This window comes from Chelonoidis abingdonii, chromosome 22 (assembly GCF_003597395.2).
Source record: "Chelonoidis abingdonii isolate Lonesome George chromosome 22, CheloAbing_2.0, whole genome shotgun sequence".
Lineage (NCBI taxonomy): Eukaryota > Metazoa > Chordata > Testudines > Testudinidae > Chelonoidis > Chelonoidis abingdonii.
Window position 1 is genome coordinate 7,977,022 of NC_133790.1, and position 19,111 is coordinate 7,996,132.

General features: G+C 48.7%; 1 protein-coding gene across 8 annotated transcripts in view; it reads right to left on the reverse strand.

The window, feature by feature from the left end:
- ABCB9 (ATP binding cassette subfamily B member 9) overlaps positions 1–16,740 on the reverse strand; it is a 34,607-nt gene extending 17,867 nt beyond the window's left edge. For 6 of the 8 annotated variants that reach the window (XM_075060103.1, XM_075060104.1, XM_075060102.1 and 3 more), the window contains exons 1-6: positions 16,682–16,740; positions 10,020–10,724; positions 9,608–9,722; positions 8,344–8,474; positions 6,880–7,085; positions 4,311–4,508 (exon numbers count right to left, since the gene is read on the reverse strand). In XM_075060103.1, the coding sequence (XP_074916204.1) occupies positions 4,311–4,508; positions 6,880–7,085; positions 8,344–8,474; positions 9,608–9,722; positions 10,020–10,644 (1,275 nt within the window). In that variant the 5' untranslated portion in view covers positions 10,645–10,724; positions 16,682–16,740. Of the gene's footprint in view, positions 1–4,310; positions 4,509–6,879; positions 7,086–8,343; positions 8,475–9,607; positions 9,723–10,019; positions 10,725–16,467; positions 16,602–16,681 lie in introns of those variants that run through there. The other 2 variants (XM_032800718.2, XM_032800717.2) reach the window with 2 other exon arrangements.
- Between the last annotated feature and the right edge of the window lie 2,371 nt (positions 16,741–19,111).

The following is a 19,111-nucleotide window of genomic DNA, read 5'->3' on the forward strand; positions in this document are numbered from 1 at the left end:
TTTCTTCACACAATGCACAGTCAGTCTGTGGAACTCTTTGCCAGAGGATGTTGTGAAGGCCACGACTATAACAGGGTTCAAAAAAGAACTAGATAAATTAATGGAGGATAGGTCCATCAATGGCTATTAGCCAGGATGGGCAAGGATGGTGTCACTAGCCTTTGTTTGCCAGAAGCTGGGAATGGGGGACAGGGGATGGATCACTTGATGATTACCTGTTCTGTTGATTCCTTCTGGGGCACCTGGCATTGGCCACTGTCAGAAGACAGGATACAGGGCTAGATGGACCTTTGGTCTGATCCAGTATGGCCGTTCTTATATCTTAAGCTGTTTGTTTCTGGATTATGCTAGAGTTCAGGCTGGGGGTTGAATCAGTGCCAGGGTTTGGACTGGACAGGCCCAAAATCTCAAGATACCGTAATAGATACTGTCAGCATTCAAAGCAGAAAACAGGCCCTTTCTGATTTAGGATCCAACCCAGAAGCGGGATTCAGATCTGGGAATTCAAAGCCAAATGCTCTGCTCACCTCTTGAAACGTGAAGGGTTTGGGATTCTGGGCTGCCTCTAATTTGATCTGAACTGTACTGCAAGCCATGCTGCAGGACTGGGGTGTTATATCAGATATTGGGAAAAACATGAAACATCTGAACAGTTGATTTGTATGGAAAATTAAAATGGGATGAACTGAATTTAGAGATGAATATATGTAAGAGAGTGTGGGCTAAAGAGACAGGTCTGAAGCATAACTTTCAGTTCCCAGTCCAAACTTCCTCAAGGATCATGGGCATTTGAACACAGAGGTTTTTTTGTTTTGTTTTGTTTTTGGGTGAGTGGGGACGACACTCTTCTTTAATTCGGTAACACGTTTCCTCAAGCAAGGGGCTGTAATTAAAAGTTCTGATCCTGAAAAGCCCCAGCCAATGGAAGGAAGCATGATCTTGTAGTGAAAGCACTGGCCAAGGACTCAGGAGATCCGAGTTCAGTTCCTATCTCTGCCACAGACTCCCTGTGTGACCATGGGCAACTCCCTTCAATCTCCCTGTGACTCAGTCTCCAATCCTTTGCTCTGATGTTGTCTCTCTCTCGCCCATCCTTTGTCTTGTCTCTTGAGATTGCAAACTCTCACTGTGAGTAGCCAGTGCCAACTACAATTCAACCTTGATCACAGCTGGGACCTCTAGGTGCTGCTGCGATACTAATTCAACAACAAGAAATAATAGTTTGCAGATCCCATCAACCTCCCTGGGAGCTGCAGTGGTTCAGCACCTCTCTGTCCCCAAGTTAGTGCCGAAGACTCACAAATCACAGAAGCGTAGGACTGGAAGGGACCTCGAGAAGTCATTCAGTCCAGTCTCCTGCACTCAAGGCAGGACTATGTAATAAGCAGACCAACACAATGAACTAACCTAAACATGACTCGCCTTAGAACTCCCTGACCAGATTAAATGCCCCATTTGAGGCCAAAGGGGAATATTTTAGCAGAGTTTTCACCAAGCCAAACATGCCAGCTTTTCACTTCAGACTGAAGATGCCAGGAGAAGCCTATTTTCTCTATGCCCACGGTTGGCAAAGCTGTTATTAACACTGCTGGCATCCAAGCAGAGGACGCCACAGGACCAGAAATCTGCCTGCATGTGGTTAAAGAAAAAATAAATAAAAACACTTAGAAGCATAGGCAGGGTCAGCAGTGGTTTACATTAAGGGGTCAGATGAGAGGCTGGAGTATATGGAAATTAACGAGCAACACACTGGTACCCACATGTGCCCGTGGTTCCACCATGCGGCACCCTGCAGCTGTTTCTTTCAAGGGCAATTAAGGTCAACCCTGAAATCCAGAAAGTACAGGTAAAGTTCAGCGCAAACATTGGCACTAAAATGTACATGGAGCTCTGGCCTGGGGCCTAATATGCTAGACTAAGTTATAAATCACAATGGAATTACTTAAGTGTATTTCAGTGATGAATCCCGGTCATGTGCCACCTGAGGCATCTTGTGCATATGCTAAGAAGTGCTGCCTTAAAGCCTCATCCAACTCTTACGTGGTGTCAAAGGCAGTTTTTCCACTGACTTCAGTGGGAGTTGGATCAGACCCTTGAAAGAGAACTGAAAAATAAAGGGTGCTTTGCATTTATTTAGCATTCTTTGTTCCAGGTTCTCAGGTGGGTAATTTGCAATCATAGAATACCAGGGTTGGAAGGGACCTCAGGAGGTCATCTTGTCCAACCCCCTGCTCAAAGCAGGACCAATCCCCAGACAGACTTTTACTCCAGTTCCCTAAATGGCCCCCTCAAGGATTGAACTCACAACCGTGGGTTTAACAGGACACTGCTCAAACCACTGAGCTATCCCTGCCCCCCAAAAATATGGAGATATACCCACCTCACAGAACTGAAAGGTCATGGAGTCCAGCCCCCCTGCCTTCAACTAGCAGGCCCAAGTACTGATTTTGTCCCAGATCCCTAAGTGGCCCCCTCAAGGATTGAACTCACAAACCTGGATTTAGCAGGCCAAAGCTCAAACCACTGAGCTATCCCTCCCCCATCAATGGTTCCATGATTTGCCCAAAGTCACATGAGTGAGTAGCAGAGTGTGGCATACAGAACACATGAATCCTGACTCATCTACTCTTCCACTGGCTAAGAAAGGAGTGGGCAAACTACGGCCAACGGGACCGTCTTGTCTGGCCCCCGAGCTCCTGCCCCAGGAGGCTCGCCCTTGGCTCCTCCCCTGCTGTCCCCCCGCAGCCTCAGCTCACTCGCTCTGCTGCTGGTGCAATGCTCTGGGTGGCAGGGCTGTGAGCTTCTGTGCTGCACGGTGGCGATGGTGTGGCTGGCTCCAGCCGGGTGGCAAGGCTGTAGTGCCCAACCACCAGTGCCTCCAGGCAGTGCGGGCAGGGAGCGGGGGGGGGTTGGATAGAGGGCAGGGGAGTTAGGGATGGCGGTCAGGGGGCGGGGGTGTGGATAGGGGTTGGGCAGATCAGAGGGAGGGAACAGGGGGTGTTGGAATGGGGCAGGAGCCTGGGGGGCAATCAGGAAGGCAGGCGGTTGGATGGGGCCAAAAGGGGCCAGTCAGGCCGGGCTTCCAGGGCAGCAGGGGACCAGGAGAGAGGGGTGGTTTGGATGGGCACGGTTCCCAGGAGCCGGCCATCAGGAATGAGAGGAGGGGTTGGATGGGGCGGCGAGGGCAGGGGGCAGTCAGAAGCAGGAAACAGGTGCTGTGTGGATGGGCAGGGGTCCCAGAGGGCTGTCATTGGAATGGTGGGGGGGTCTGGATGGGCAAGTCCGGGGGGGGACAGATAGAAGGTGGGGGCTGGGCCATGACCGCCTCCCCTAACCGGCCCTCCATACAATTTGCGAAACCCGATGCGGCTCTCAGGCCAAAAAGTTTGCCTACTCCTGGGCTAAGAGGTCAAAGTTAGCCAGTGAAAGCTGTTGAATACAAAGCCACGAATAAATCCATTCTACAAGCCAAAAATAATGAAAACAAATTCCTCCTTTATTCATCTGCCAAGACTTGAGTTCAGGACTCTGCACTTCCCTGAGAAAGAGGTTGTTAGAGCTGAGCTAAATGTGTCAGTTTCATTTTGGACAGGTCTTCTCACTTTCCTGAGACACCGCCGGTTCATGCTGTGAGTTTTGCTTTGGATGATCCCAAAAGCTCAAAATGGTCTAGTTTTGCATCCAAACCATGAGAAATCACAAATCTTGCAGGGCTTTGGTAGAATGCCATGAGTCACCCCAGAGTTGGTTCACAAACCTTTCAACAAAGGAATTTAGTGGAACCAGGTCTGTTGTGTGTGATTTTGCACTGCTTTGGTTACCAGGAGAAGCCCCGAAATCGAGGCTTGACTGGCAACAAAGTGCCTTTCAAAAGAGAAACTACACTGAAAATGGTTCTGTCTGTTTCTGAGCAGCAGATCAAATCGCATAAACTTTGTTTTATAGCTTGGGATACCAAAAACTAGCTGGCCTAAGTACATAATGCAATAACGTGCACACCGTGCTTCAAATGCCCTTGACTGAGCTGAATTATAGTGCTGCTTACTACAGGAAATTGCCTGTTGGCTGACGCTGTTCAAAGTCGTTAACAGAAATGTATATTTGTTTGGAGCGTTGAAAATAAAGCGTAGGGGATAGTGAGCAGACTTTACAGTTTGTGTCTCTTGTTAAACCCCGCACCCCAAGCCTTTTATGTACAATGTATTACAACGTTCATAAAGCAGAGAGCGAGCAGTATCAGAACATAACCCCTCCCAGCCCTCAGTATCATCACAGTGACAATAGGTGGCTCATAGAACCAAGGCACGTACCCCACTGGACCACACATAGTACGTATAGGCCAGAGCTTCCTTTTTGTTCAGTTTGTACACTTGCTGCAGTTTCTCCCAATAGACATTTGCTTCCATGTCCTCACTTGCAAAGCTGCGCACAGTCTTCATGGCCGAAATGGTTTCTTCTGCTGTGTTGTTGGCCTTCGCCAAAGCATTCTGAACCTCCTTGGAGAGCTTCTGCAGTGAACAAAGGAAAGAAGGGAAAGCAGGACTGTACTTACCAGAGGGTGCTACTGTTCCGTTTCGTTGTGCTCCCCCACCAAGGATGCACCGCACACCTGATGGAAAGGGATTTGGAGACCATTGGTCATGTCACTGTCCCTGGGCTGGTATGTCAGTCTAGAGGACTGAATCCCACAGAGGGGTTGTGGGAGGACAGGACTGAGAGAGAGTCCTGCCACTGGGTCTGACAGACTCCTTCAGTGGCTCTGGGCCAATCACTATTATTCTTTGTGTATGATGATAGAGTTTAGAGCCTGATGTCAGGACCCGGGCCCATTGTGCTAGGTACTGTATGCACACACACACACACACACACAGTAAAAGACAGTTCCTATCCCAAAGAGCTTACAGTGTAAATAGAAAAGATAGACGAAAGGAGGAGACAGGATGTGCTATTATCCCCACATCACAGATGAGGAACTGAAGCATGGAGGCACTAAGTGACTTGTCCAAGGTCGCAGAGGAAGTTTGCAACAGAGTCAGGAAATGAACACAAATGCCTGTACTGCTGGGATTTCTAAGCACATTGGGACAGCCAGCAGCTGCCTGTGACCGAAGCCACAAAGGGGTTCTCCAGGTCAGAACCTAGGACCGGGGGGCACAATCTGGTGTCTGTGCATGTGCACACTCTGAACAGACAATGGCAATATGCAAACCTCCCCCACTTGCCAATTACACACTTCCAGCAAGAATAATCTTGGGGAGAGGGTGGAGAATCCGTACAGGGGAGCCACAGCTGGCCAGAATCCGGGCACGGTGCCTCTGCTTCTACAGCATGTGCATGTCACATGGGCAGGACTATGCACACAGGCAGGATTTGCCCCACGGCACTGATGTTGAGAGCGATAAATCTCTCAAAGCATGGCACACAGCCCGTGGGCTGTACTGATTCACGTGCTCCACCCAGCGGAAATGCGGGCATGTCACTTCGGAGAGGATTCTCGCCCAGGAGTCGGAGAGAGCAGCGCAATACGAGGCTCCTTATGAACAATGAGACTCAGCCAGGTGCGCAAACGCCCCAACCGGTATTACAGGTTAGGACAATGGAGCTGGCACAGCTGTAGACTCAGAGGAGGAGCTGTATTAGATCATCCCAGTGCTCTCTCGGGGACTGGGGCGGGATTCCTCCCTGCGGTACATTTTCTGTTGTTTTGTCCTTTTTCTAAAAGTCCCAAGCAATGGGGATTCCACTGTTTCCATAGACTAACAGAGCTCACATTGGGACTAAAAAGAGACAGGAATAGAGAAAGCACTATGTATTGCACACACAAACTGGGAGCGGGGGGGGGGGGAGACAAATTAGACAGACACCTTTCCCTGTAAAGAACGCATTCCTTTGATATCCCCAAGATCATGCTACGAAAGGGCCTGTAATTCCATTCAATTGGTTAACAGAGAAATCCAGCATCAAGACAGAAGGTCTTTTGAACACTAAGCAAACATCTGTTTGTTTAATCTTACGAGACGAGACCAATAGCACATGCAGCCAGCACTTCCACTGGGACAAGAAAAGCCTTACAGGTCTGATTTAGGGATTTGTGGCCAGGAGGAGCGGCACAATCCAGTTTGGGGAAATGACTCATTCCAGAAAGTGATGGGTGAGACTACAGCCAGCCACAATTAGACTGATGGACCAGGGGGCTGTGACCAGCTAAAGCTTATTGTGGGGATTTGTATTAACTGCTAGTTCTAACCCCGTCTTTCCATGTCAGCAGCAAATGAAGGGAAACACCTCTGGTCTGGTTAAACTCTCTGTCTTGGTGGATCTGCAGAACTGATCACCGGCTACTTCAGACAGAAAGGAGAGAGAAACAGGGAACAAAGATTGGGAACTGGCCTGTGGAAAGCTTGTGGTGCAACAGTATCCTAAAGATTCTTCACCGCATACTTTGGAACCCACGTTTTTCTAGATGATCACTCTGGGTGCTCAAGAGCTACAGCCAATGTTGCTCTCTGGATGGCCAGCAGGAGGCAGTACAACAGCACAGATTGCACCTTCCCTGGCTCATATACAGCATCCCTGTTGTATGCGGCATCCTTCTCTGAACTCCACTGAGCCATCCTGACTCCTCGGAGCCAAAGCAGGCCTTAGGCACAAGCAAAGCAAGGGAGTGTTTGGGGTCCAGTGCTGCCACCACAGCTCACAGGCTGCCCTGCTCTCTTCTCCTGGCAGCCGGACTGGAGGGGAGATAGTTCATTTGCTGCTCACCCCCGATCTCCATGAGAACCAGCCCACAGCTAGATCACTTGGCCCATGGAAGAGTCCTGCTTTGGGGGGACACAGAGGGACTCAGCATACATTAAAGATGCAAACAATCTGCCTTACCTTGTAATATTTCCCGTAGAGGTCAGACACCAGCATGATGATGGGGAAGCCCATGAAGGTCACCAGAGAGAGCTGCCAGGACAGGTTGAACATGAAGACGATCACGCCCGTCGCCTTCACCACGTTGCGCAGGAAGATGTTAATGTTCTGGGAAACTAGGTCGCTCATGATCGTTGTGTCCGAGGTCAGCCGGGAGATGATGTCCCCTGCAAGGCAAAGGAGAGTGGGGGAGAGCTCCGATCTGTCAGTGCTTCAGGAATCACAGCCCCCATCTCCGTACCAGCACAGGCAGGTAGTGATTGCACGTGCCCTGAGCCAAACTGGAGGGTCTTGGGGAACCAAGAATGACATGTGCACAGATCAGGGGCTCATGGGATGCAGCCGTTCATGATGGGCCATAGAACCTTTCAGATCTAGGCTCCCAATTCAAATCCAGGCCAGGTCAGTAGTGACTGGAAGCTGTTACTGTACCACCTGCTGGCAGGTCAGTGGGTGGCAGAAAATGAGTTTGACACATCTCGGTCAAGGTGAGACCACCACAAAATCTACCACCACGATCAGGCTCTTTGCTGGCAATCTCAGCAGAGCCCAAGTACTGAATGGGCCCTGGAGACTGAACCACCCCTCACATCCTGCAAGACAGGGCAGAGGCACATTGCTGGGTACAGGTGTATGTAGGCGGTTTGCCTGCTGCTGAATGTACCTACATCCTCTAGGGCTGTCACTCAGTTCACATGAACATTTGTTATTTAACAACCACAGGTTATATATTGTAGGGAGGGCACCTGCCCAGGGTAGAGAAGCCAAAACACACAGAATAGTGACCAGCCCAGCAGGTTCCTGCAAACACCAGCTGTCAAGACCTGCTTGGGACTTCTCTGCATGTCCTAAAGCCCAACTGGGCAAAGCACTAGACAGATGTACTGCAGGGCCCAGTCCTGCACTGGCTCCTTGCAGGGACTAAATGGGTTCGAAACAGGGCTGCTGGAATCTGAATCTGTATAAGTTTTCCCTCTCCCCCTCCCCTCCAAGTCCTGTAGTAGTTCTTAAGGAATACCCTGAGCCCCCGTCTTCCACTAGTGACCACTGAGATGCGGAGGGGCAGAGAGCCAAAGCTTTCGTGGTATCTTTCGGCCATGCTGAATGTTACAGTCAGAAACTATGGATAAACTGGGGACTCTGATCTCCAAAAGGAGCAACGAAGCACCTCGCTTCACTTTAGATTGCAGAATTTATATGGAATTCCCTTAGGCCATGAATCTGACAAGACACTGTTAGCAGGTACTTGGAAATCAGTGAATTAGTGTTTCAGATCAATCACTACTAGGACTGTATTCTCATATCTTGAGAAACAAAGGAAATGTGGCGTCCCAAGCACACTTGCCTCCCAGAGATCATCATCACGTGACGATCAGGCTGGACTGCTGAAAGAGAGACTGATCTCATGGAGGGAGAGAAACCAACCTGTGCGATTCTCATCAAAGAAACTTGTCTCCTGAGCGACCAGTGACTTGAAGAGGCAGTCGCGGAGTCGAATATTCAGCCTGGCAAATATGAGCGTAAAAACGCCACCCCGGATACCTGCGGCAAATGAGCTAATTGCAGATAAGAGACGTTATATAACAATGTGCGCAAAATCCACTCCTTAACACAACATACAGGCCCCCTCAGACCCAAGGCAGACATATCGAAACAGGGGCCAATGATAATACTTGGTACTGAAAGTGCCTTTCACCCCAGGGATCTCAAAGAGCTGCTCAGACAACTAGTCTGACACCCCCGAGATGGATCTCATTATCCCCACTTTACAGACTGGGAAAACTGACCCACAAGTGCGAAAGTGGCATGGCCAAGTCAGTGGCAGAGTCTCAGGTGTGTGCTATCACTACTAGACAACGCTTCCACTGCATATTAACACCATGTGTCCGTTTTTAGACAAACACCCAAGTGTCAGGAGTAGAAACAATAGAAACTTTTGTTACAAAATCCAAAATCAGGTTGGTACAAACTAATCTTAAACATAACAAAAAAAAAAAACACCCTTTCAGTTGAGCCCTGGTCCCTTTCACAGTTTCAGATGGAAACCATGAAAAACTTCTTGTCATTATAGCAGCAAGCAGGATGCACATGGCCATTCAGTCCGGGGCTCATTCGCCCCAGAATGCCGCCAAGTGACTTAGGGACACAAAGCTGCATTAACCAAAACCAACCTACAAGCTGGCGTGACATCTGGTCCCTCTGCAAACTGCATCTGCCAGTTTTGTGCAGCTGTCACCAGGGAAGAGTCAGAGATGGGCCAAAGCTTTGCCTCTGAATCTCCTTGTCCTCTGCAAGGATGTTTGAAAGATAAAACTAAACCAAGTGTTTAGGATGTTTCTTTCCCTCCTCCCTCTTGAGTCTGTAAATACTGTAACAAAGTCATGGCCATCTAAGGCTTCACAGTTGTCATTCTGCTGCCACACTGCAGGCACTCAGAACTGCGCAGCAAGAGCAGGGATTACCTACATCTTATGGGTCCACATAGACACATCCCTGCCACCTGAGCTAAAGGAGAACTGCTGTTAGCAGCTTCGCACCTGAAACACAAAGCTGAGTGAGCAGTTCCTAATCCATCGAGCAGAGGTTCATATAACCACTAGCCAGTTCAGGACAATAATATGGAAGAAGGTTTAAACCTCAACGTAATAAACTTCTTATAACTGAGGCACAAAAAATCTATCGCAGTTACCTTCCTATAGCAAGAAGCAACATAATCACCACTGCGGTGGAAAACTGATCCATGCTTTTTTGGATGACTATTCCATCAATCGCCAAGCCAGTGTAATAAGGAAGGAATGTTTCTCCTGTATGGGAGAAGCATAAGAGACAGTTGATTAGAACAAGAGGCAGGGTTTCAAACACAGAGCTATCGGGTAAAGCAAATGTTAGCAGTGGAGTTTAATTGGTTTCTGGGAACAGTAATATCTTTGAGGGTGTTTCTGGCCTTGATAATCTAGGTGTGAGACGAAGATTAAAAGGTTGTTTAAGCCCAATATTTAGATTTCATCAGGGTAGACAGGTGTGATTTTTATAGAACTGATATGAATAGAAAATATGGAATTTTGATCTTGGCAATGTCCCTTTAAACTCCATTCACTCACCTAAAGCAGCAACCAGAAGGAAGAAAGTGGCTATTCCGAGGAAGAGAGCATCTGGTTTGGTGTAAGACAGCAGCTTATGGATAGTGGCTCCTGACATCTCTTCCCTCTTTTCCTGCACAGTAACAGGGCTGGGGTCACATATCTCCTCTGCTTCCGCCCTGGACTCTGAACTGACCCCCAAGGCTTCTCTGGAGGATGTGACGGAAGACAGCAGCTGCCACAGGCAGAAAGTTGCAGCCAGCGACACATACGTCCATGCAAACAAACTCCAAAACCAGGGGTCCCTAATAGTCTTCCTGACCTCCGAGTAGAGCAGCAGTTTGACCAGGGCGTAAATGCCGGCTAACAGGCAGACCAAGGTGATGAAGGTCTGGGATGCTTTCAGGCGCTTGGGGCCATAGGTTGAGTTCCTGGCAACCCCAATGGCAGCGCCGAGAAGCAAGCAGCTCCTGTACAGACATGTCCCCCACACGTCCAACATGGAATTAAAGACATTGAAGTGCTTCAGATCCTGGACAATGTCCTTGCCGCTACGGCTGTGCACGTACAGCAGCGTGGTCACCAGCACGTCCACGCTGGTGAACGCCAGAGTGCAAGCCACAGCCTTCCAGACTCTCATCTTCATCTGACTCTGGGGCGAGGTAGATTGCAGTTTGAGGCAGCGAAACCCCTAGTTCAAGGTAAAAACCTCCATGTTAGTCCTTCCTGGGATGGGGAAAGGAACAATACAAGACTATCAGTGACTTTTATGAAGTGGCAGAGAGGGGGACCGAGCGCTGTGGAGCACTGCGGTTTAGTTTCACGTGAGAGCTCTGGTTCTGCCAGAGGCCAATTCCCTGCCATGCCCTCCCAGATCAGGATACTCCGGGGCGCTGGCAGAAGGGGTGCCCACAGCTGTACAACATGCCTGAGTTTGAGCCTGCTTTTCAGGCTGACCCTATGGTTCCAATTTTTAGGGCCAGGAATGATTTCTAGGCTACAGGTAGCGTCATGGGGTGTTTTCAGCTACTCTCTTCAATGCTGAACAGCCCAATTCTCAGCACCACGGTGTTAACAATAGGCTCCAGGAGGTCCCCAGAACATGATGTCAAGCAAATTGTTTTGAAATGTCTCTGTGATGTCTCTCTGTTGCCGCCACAGGAGCACTATGTGGTGAAGGGAAACCATCAAGGCAGACAGGCTCCAAGTTGGCATGCACCATCCCTACCCCCAGAACTTATATTTATTCATGTTTCTTGGACGGATCAGGTCCCTGAAGCCAGAGCGGCTGTAGGCTAAACCCAGGTGACAACCAGCTCTCTGAACACATGATGGGTGTGCGATAGGGAGTGTCCCCCTGGCCTCTGCTGCGAGCTCCCCACTGCGAGCCAACAAGAGAGAGGGGGCTGGCTCTTTGTGCCCGCACGAAAAGAGCTCCTGAATATGATTCAAAAGGGATTTGCTGCAAGAGACAGAAGCAGGTGGCAGAGGTTCGAAATCAGATGGCTGGACCCCAGTTTCTAGACACTGAAAAGACAGCTCGCTCCACCAGGGCTGGTTAAAGTGTAAGGTATGTCCAAGTGGGAACGCAGCAGCCAACAAAAGCAAAGGTAGAAAAACTGCTCGAGGGCGCCAGCAGCCCAATAGACTATTTAAGCAAGGAGGGGGGCACTTCCTGGCGAGCAGAAAAATAAATAATATCTAGTTCTTATCTGGCGCTTTTTATCTCACTCCTACTTTCCAAAGGAAGGAATGGAACATTATCCTCATTTACAGGTGGACACTCGGGCCAAAAATATTTCCTTCCCTTGGTTATTAAGATGATGATTGTTTTGTTTTTTTAAAAAGCGAACAGTACAGAGTTTAAGCGTAGAAGTTTCTGGTTATCAGGGAATAACATACAGATTATTAAGGGGTGCAAAATTCATTTTAAGATTGGATGGCATGAGGAATGCATAATCTGCAATATCCCTGTCAAAGTACAGACAATGAGATATGAGGGTATGTTGGTCACATGAGGGCTAGGTTCAGGTGTGGAGTATAATGAACGGATATGATGATGAGGATAGATTGACCCTCATTTGGTGAGATTTAACGTTCAGTGAGCTTATGGTTCCAGTTCATATGGCAGTACATTAGATTCAAACCAGGCAGCACCTGAAAAGTCTATTTTACTCTTTACTCCTGATGCTGTGTTTACTCTTAGCACTTCTCAATGAAAATAAACCGGTCAGTTCCGGTGTCCCTCTGCTCCCCTCATCAGTTTCATTCCCTGAGTGTCCTGCACGACCCCAACCTGCTGTCTGTTTGGGTTGCAAAAATCACTAGATCCCCACAAAACTAAGTTTTTATAGACAGCAAATGAACCAGTTAAAAGATAGTTCAAATGCAATCTTTCAAGAGAAAGAAAACCTAAAGCCTGGACCTTAAGGAACAGCTGGTGATGCTGAAAGCCATGTGCTCTATTCTGATCATCGGGCCTGCAAATTTACCCTAATTGTGAGCTCACATATGAAAGTACGTGAAAGGTCATCAGATGTCACAGTAACTTATAATAACAAATGTTAATGGAAAGAGGTATGAAAGGGAGACAAAAAGATTGAATTATTCTAAACAAAAAGGGCATGTTGATATAATCCCATGACACCGTTGAAATCATGCTTGGTAAAGACAGAAGATGTGGAACCAAAAATTAATGAACCAAGACTGGTGTCTCCAATATTAGGCCTAATTGGTGGACAAAATAATAAACGGCTGGGCTACTCCACCCACCACTTCTTCTGGGGGTCTTTAAAGAAAGAGGCTTGGGGGTGGGATAGAGAAGAACAGACGGCATCTACTGGAGTGAGCTTCACCATCACGGCTGCCACCCTCACCATGTCCTGGAACCCCAGTCCTTCTTGGCCTTGATCCTGAGAGAGGTCCTAACCAGACTGGGCCAAGAAGAGAAGCCCAAATAAGACCCCAACTCTGCCAGTTCCAGCTGAATCCCAGATACCACCTGAATTAAATGGGATCAGACTTTAAGAGCAACAGCTTCAGCCCATCTCAACTCACTAGTTCTCTTTCCCCCAAAAGGCCAGTTATTACCATCTTTAATATCATCTAAGAGACTGCCAAGCAAGGGCCTTTTCCTTCTAAAAACTCTCTCCAGCTAAAGGAAAGGGAACAAACAATGTTGTTAAAATGAATGCCTTACTGAATGCTTCTCATTTCAAATGCTTCAGCCGGTTTTCCTTCTTTTCCGTATCTTTAATAAAAGGTCATAAAATGTAAGGGTCTGTTTGCCATGGTGCTAATCAGGCTGAGGTCTCTCCATACCAAACCCCGAACTTGGTTTAACGCTGTTTAATACTGAACAGTGACTGGGTTATATTAACACCTTTGGCCCATTCATTCTCTGTCTAAATTAATACAACAGCTGTAAACACAGCCCCTGGTTAAATGCCAGCATGTTCCTGACCCCAGAGGTCTTATTATTTTCATTATAAACCCTACAAATACTTTACAAAATTCAAAGGGCAAATAAAGTAACAACCTTCTCACTTCAATGCCTCTTGTCTGTTCCTATGGAGACGGAATAGTGGGACAGAACCAGTCCGTCCCTAGCAGTTGGAGACCTGGACCAATAGGACTGAGCGCTCCAGCATGTGTTCTGACATACTCTGGAGCTGGCCACTGGAGGCCAGGCTTGGTTTAGGGATGAATTAGTTCAGTACCTTTCAGACGAAAGCCTGTGGATGAAGGAAAGTTTTGGCTATTAAGCACCATCTACGATGAAGGTTGCCTGTTCATAAAATCATTGGAGTCTGGAGCAACAGAACAAAAACACCAAACGGCTCAAGAGCCACAAACCCTCCGTTTACTTTTCTAAAATCTAAAAAGTGGCCTAAAATATTGCTAAATCCCAATTCCTTCCAGGCAAAGATGAAATTAGTTTTTATGAAACAAATTTCAAAACCCTTGAAGTTTCTGATCCTGTGGTAGCAAACCAGTCCTCTCTCGCCCTTTCTACAAAGGAACAAAATAGGCAATCAAGTGCCTGAAATATGGGATTTCAAATAATCAAGAGAGCAGGCAGTTTCAGTCACCACTGTTCACAAAGGACACACTCCACAGTCTAAAAAACACAAGAAAGAAGACAAAATTACTCTCCCCTGCTGTGCAGTACAAAATGGGGCAGAAGAAGGTAGAAGAAAGAGGCTTCTCCCCTAAGACTGGGCAATGAGAAACCCAAAGCTCAGACCCCAAAGACAGGGCGATATTAACAAGAAGTAGGCGCTGGGATACTCTGCCTTAAAATGTGTATTTATCCAAGCACAGAGTGCCAGGTTTAATTTAACACAAAAGTCACTGCATGTAACCGACAACACAGGGCTAGCTCTGGGCAGCCACTTCAAAGGTGTATTACTCAGTTGATAGGACTCCTAACAACTTGGGGTCCATTTTTTAAATCTCATGGCACAAATGTGCATGATTGCACTTTCCCGGGGTCCTGTTAGTGCAGTGCAATCGATTGATCCAACGACACGTGTTGGCTCATGCTGTTGCACAAAAATAAACATTCAGGGTCCGATTTTCAAGAAAGCTCAGCATCCAACAGCTCCCATGTAGGCACCTAAATCAGTAGCCAGAATTTCAAAGAGAACATTCATTAGGGGGCCTAAATAGGAGCCACACTTCTGAAATTCTGGCCCACGTGAACCAGCTTTCAGTAATCATCTGGCTCCCCCTACTGGATCTGCAGGAAAAGCACCCTAATAGCTTTCTAGCTTAACCACCATTGGAGTCTTCGGCTCAAGAGAATTAGCTCCAATCTGTGCCTACCTCATCCTGATGCAGGCTCTGTACCAGTCTGTGTCCAGAGCTAACACTAGGCGAGGGAGAGAACAGGAATGATCGATCACCAGCCAGCAGACAAGGAATTTCAAATTGCACATCCTCCCATGTGGAGGGGCCCTGATCACCATGGGGGCCTCTGGACACTAGAACACAAATAAATAATGAAGCATAAATGCTGTTACGGGTGGGTAGAATAATGAACCTCACAAGAGGTCGCATGACCATGCCCTGGGTTAGAGTAATCAGTGACTTGACTGAACCACTGAAGGCACTGTTTGTGTGAGAACCTTCTCCTATACAGCTCCTGCTGGGGTCACTGAAATGAGGTCCCTTCTGCGGTCCAAAGAGGTTGGGGCAAATGTTTCCTCCAGTGAAAGCAGCCTGTGACCTTTAAGGCCCATGCAGAAGAGTCAGGGCTTTTGTACTGGAGGCCTCAGCCAACGTCATGGTTTATCATCGTCATCTATTATTCACGAAATAATTCTCTAACAGCTTATATAGCCGGGGAAATTGACCGGCAGAGCTACAGCAGAATAGTTATTAATGACTGCAGTAACAGTTATTCCATTTTAGCTGTGTTGGTCAATTTTCTTGGGTAGACAAGGACTGAGAGGGGCGTTTTTCTCAAAGGCACAAGGGAGAATTAAGCACTCAATTCCCTGGGGCAGTGAGGGGGAGTTGGGCACCTAACTGCCCTTTGTGCCTCTGAAAATCTCCCCCTAATTTATTCGATCTGTAGACCACTGTCCGCTACACGTGCAGTGAAGGTCCCATGCTGCTGCCAGGGTCTGTTCCCATTGGAACCGCTAACAATCCAGACAGCAAGAGCTGGAACGAGCAGAACTACTTCCAAATACCCCGGTGCCGGATCTCTGTCTGCAGGGAAGGGCTCTGAACCCACCCAGACATTGACAGCTGAGTATTGTTTTGTTGCAATGTTAACATGTGTGTGTGTGGGGGGGTTGTCTAAGGAGGACCAGACCAGACCAAATAAATAAAATTGACAAGCTACACAACACTCAGCACTTATTGCAAACGGGCAAGCACAAGAGGCCTGATTCTGATCTGGCTTTTGACCCTGACCTGCGTTACACCTGATTTGCATTATATACAGGTGAGACTCATCTTACGCGGGGGTTCTGTTCCGCAGTTAGTGCATAAAGTGAAAACCTCATATAGTCAAAATTACATTGAGTTGAATGGTGGGCGGAATCGCCCGCACTACAGAAACAGTATTTAAATTGTTATTTTTCTCTCCTTTTTTTTTGTTTTTCCCGACAGCGTAAAGCTGAAATTGCGCATGTTAAATGTGCATAAGATGCAACAGACCTGTAAAAGGAGGGCAGGATCAGACCCAGGGGTACCCACCCAGCCACCCTCCTTCTCCCTCATTCTGAAAGCAGCCAGGGTGTCCCAGCTCTGATCTGCGCCAGCAGACGCTGGCAAACATCAAGTCCCCAGTTGTGCTGGGGGAAGGGGAATTAAGTGGATGTTTCCAGCCGCCACCCTAGGGTGACCAGACAGCAAGTGTCAAAAATTGGGACAGGAGTGGAGGGTAATAGGAGCCTATATAAGAAAAAGACCCCAAAATCGGGCCTGTCCCTATAAAATCGGGGCATCTGGTCACCTTAATGCCAGCCTGGTTTGATCTTTCCAAACACACCTCACTCACCCTCCGGGTCCTGCGTCAACAGCCAGAGACTCTGCGCCTCTTACAGCCGGGGGAGACCCAAACTCAGCGCCCCCCCCGGCGCTGCGAGCCCTTCCCCGGGGCAGCGATGGAGCAGGTACAGCGAGCTGAGCTGCCCCCGCAGACAGGGTCCCAGACCGGGGCCTCTTACCTGCCCGGCGGCGGCAGGAGACTCGGATCATTGCGGAGCCGCACGGCCCCTGCTCCTGCAAGACAAGGTCGGAAGTGGGAGGAGCCTCCCCGGATGACATCATCAGGACACGCCCACCTCTGCAGCCGGTTTTGGGTGGGGGGTCTAAGAGGGAGAAATCGCAGCCACGTGCCTGGCCTGACCTTAAAGCCCTTGGGGAGGGACCCTGCCCTGGCTCCTGGCTTGCACCGGCTGCTTGACCGCAGGAGGAGCCAGGGCTGCAAGCGGGGGCTCGTGTAAATGCATCTGCCTAGCCCCAGTGGGCTACTGGTCCTATCCCTCGGGGGCTCCCCACTGCCCTACACAGGGCTTTGCACTGGGGGTGCCAGTTTTGGTTGGACATGTTCCTGGAGGTTTCATCACATGACAATCTGTAAATAACGATTAATCTTTAATGCCTGGAGACTCCAGGGCAATCCTGGAGGCTTGGCAAGCCTCAGTTTGCACTGGGGTTTGCTAAGTAGGGGACCCTGCTCCCAGAGCTGCTCTCCTAGCCCCTAGCTGCAGCCTCCAGTCCTGCACCTGGCTGGATTTGCTCAAGCTGGGTAGGGCAAGGGTTACGCACCCCTGGGGATCCACAGCTGCCAAGCTTGTCTGGAGCTATAAACACAGGGTCAGACTGGGGATTGGTGCAGGGTGAGACCCTCCTGCCACATCCCCTGAATTTTAACCCTGCAATACCCAGGGCCTCCAGCCTGCTGTGTAAGGAGGTACCTGGGTTCAGCTGCTAGGGCCCTAGTGTTGCCTGCACTCTGTTCCTTTTAGGCTGAACAAAGGAAATGGTGATGCTGATTTAAAGTGCAAAGTGAAGCAGAGCCAGGGCCAGCTCCAGGCACCAGCGTAATAAGGAAGTGCGTGGGGCGGCCAATTTAAAGGGGACATCTGGGTCTAAGGTGGAAATTCGGCAGCAGGTCCCTCATTCCCTCTCTGAGCTGCTGCAAAAAAAGGAAGAGAGGGAGGACCCATGGTGCAGTTAAGCTGCCACCGAAGTGCCGCTACTCCTTTTTTCCCCCCTTCCACTTGGGGCAGCAGAAAAGCTGGAGCCAGCCCTGAGCAGAGCAGCAGGCCTGGGGAATAATCAGTGCAAGCACCTGTGACAAGTTTGGGGCCTTTGTACCAACCTTCCCACCCCCGACTACCCTGCTGTGCCAGCAACTCACAGCCCTCCCCAATCTTCCTTCCAGGAGCAAGGGCAGAAGGTGCAGAAACAGCACCAGCTGCCCCTGTGGCAGAGAGCAGGAACGGAGGAATAACTCCTGGCTGCGCTCCTCTTGCTTCAGGCTCTTGGGAGCTATGGCTCTCCAGCCAAAAAGGCCTCACATTGGTGTTTATCCTCCAGTACAAACTTCCTCCACTCCCCATTTTTTGATGTCCTTTTCATGGGGTGAAAAAAGTTTCTACAGCTGTCCCAAAGGGAAAGTTCAGATTGCTTTGTCCATCCTGAAATCAATCCGCTTTCCCTGCCACGGCAGGATCCAGGGATGATCTTGTCATAAAGAGGCAAAATGAATTAAACTAGGTGGGTAGTGAAAACATGCACATTGCCCTGGCAGAGTTATACGGCAAGTCAAGACTGGAATGAGCCCTGTTCTCCCATGCACATCTCGCCTTCTCCTGAGCAACTTGGGGATTATTACGAAGAGTTTCTGGCAGTGTTACAAAGAAGAGAGAAGTTCACCAGCCAGCTGCATGCGCCCTTCTTCCTCTCCAGCAACGAAAGTCTGATCTAATTTACCCCAGACCACCACACAGCCAGCCCGGAAGTTATACACATGAAAGAAAATGTTATCTACAAAAAACGTCCAAATGCTTTATTCTTTACAGTGCTTCGTTAGCCTCCAGCAACAGGAAAATACAAAACAGGCCTTTGATTTAGGCAGTCAGTCAGCTCAAGAGGATTTTCAATTAACCCCCTAACCCTAGGTGAGAGTTGTGAGGGACCTAGTTTCAAGAGGTCCAAGAACTGACATATAAATATTTCCTTTCAAAATCAGAATAGCCCTCATATCTCAGAGCTATGAGACTATTGTAACCTCCTCCCCTGTACATGCCTTATCACAGGGCTAGGATGCAGTTACTTTATATACAAAACAATATTAACACCTAGGCTCTTTATTGTCACAAGTGCAGTAGTCAACATTCCCTAGCACTTCTGGACTTGCATGCTACTTTGTATAACCCCAAACAATATGGGAACTGACTGCATGGGACTCTTAGAATTCATTCCATTTTAGGGAAGAGTAGGATGTGAAAGCTCAAAGCATAAGGCCAAGTCTCCCTCTGGCTGGACAATCAGAGAAAAACCCTTCTCATTTTCTGAGTTTGACCCCTCCAAGATGAATGTGTAAATGTCAGGCTATTTACACATTCAAAGGACACACAGGGACCTGG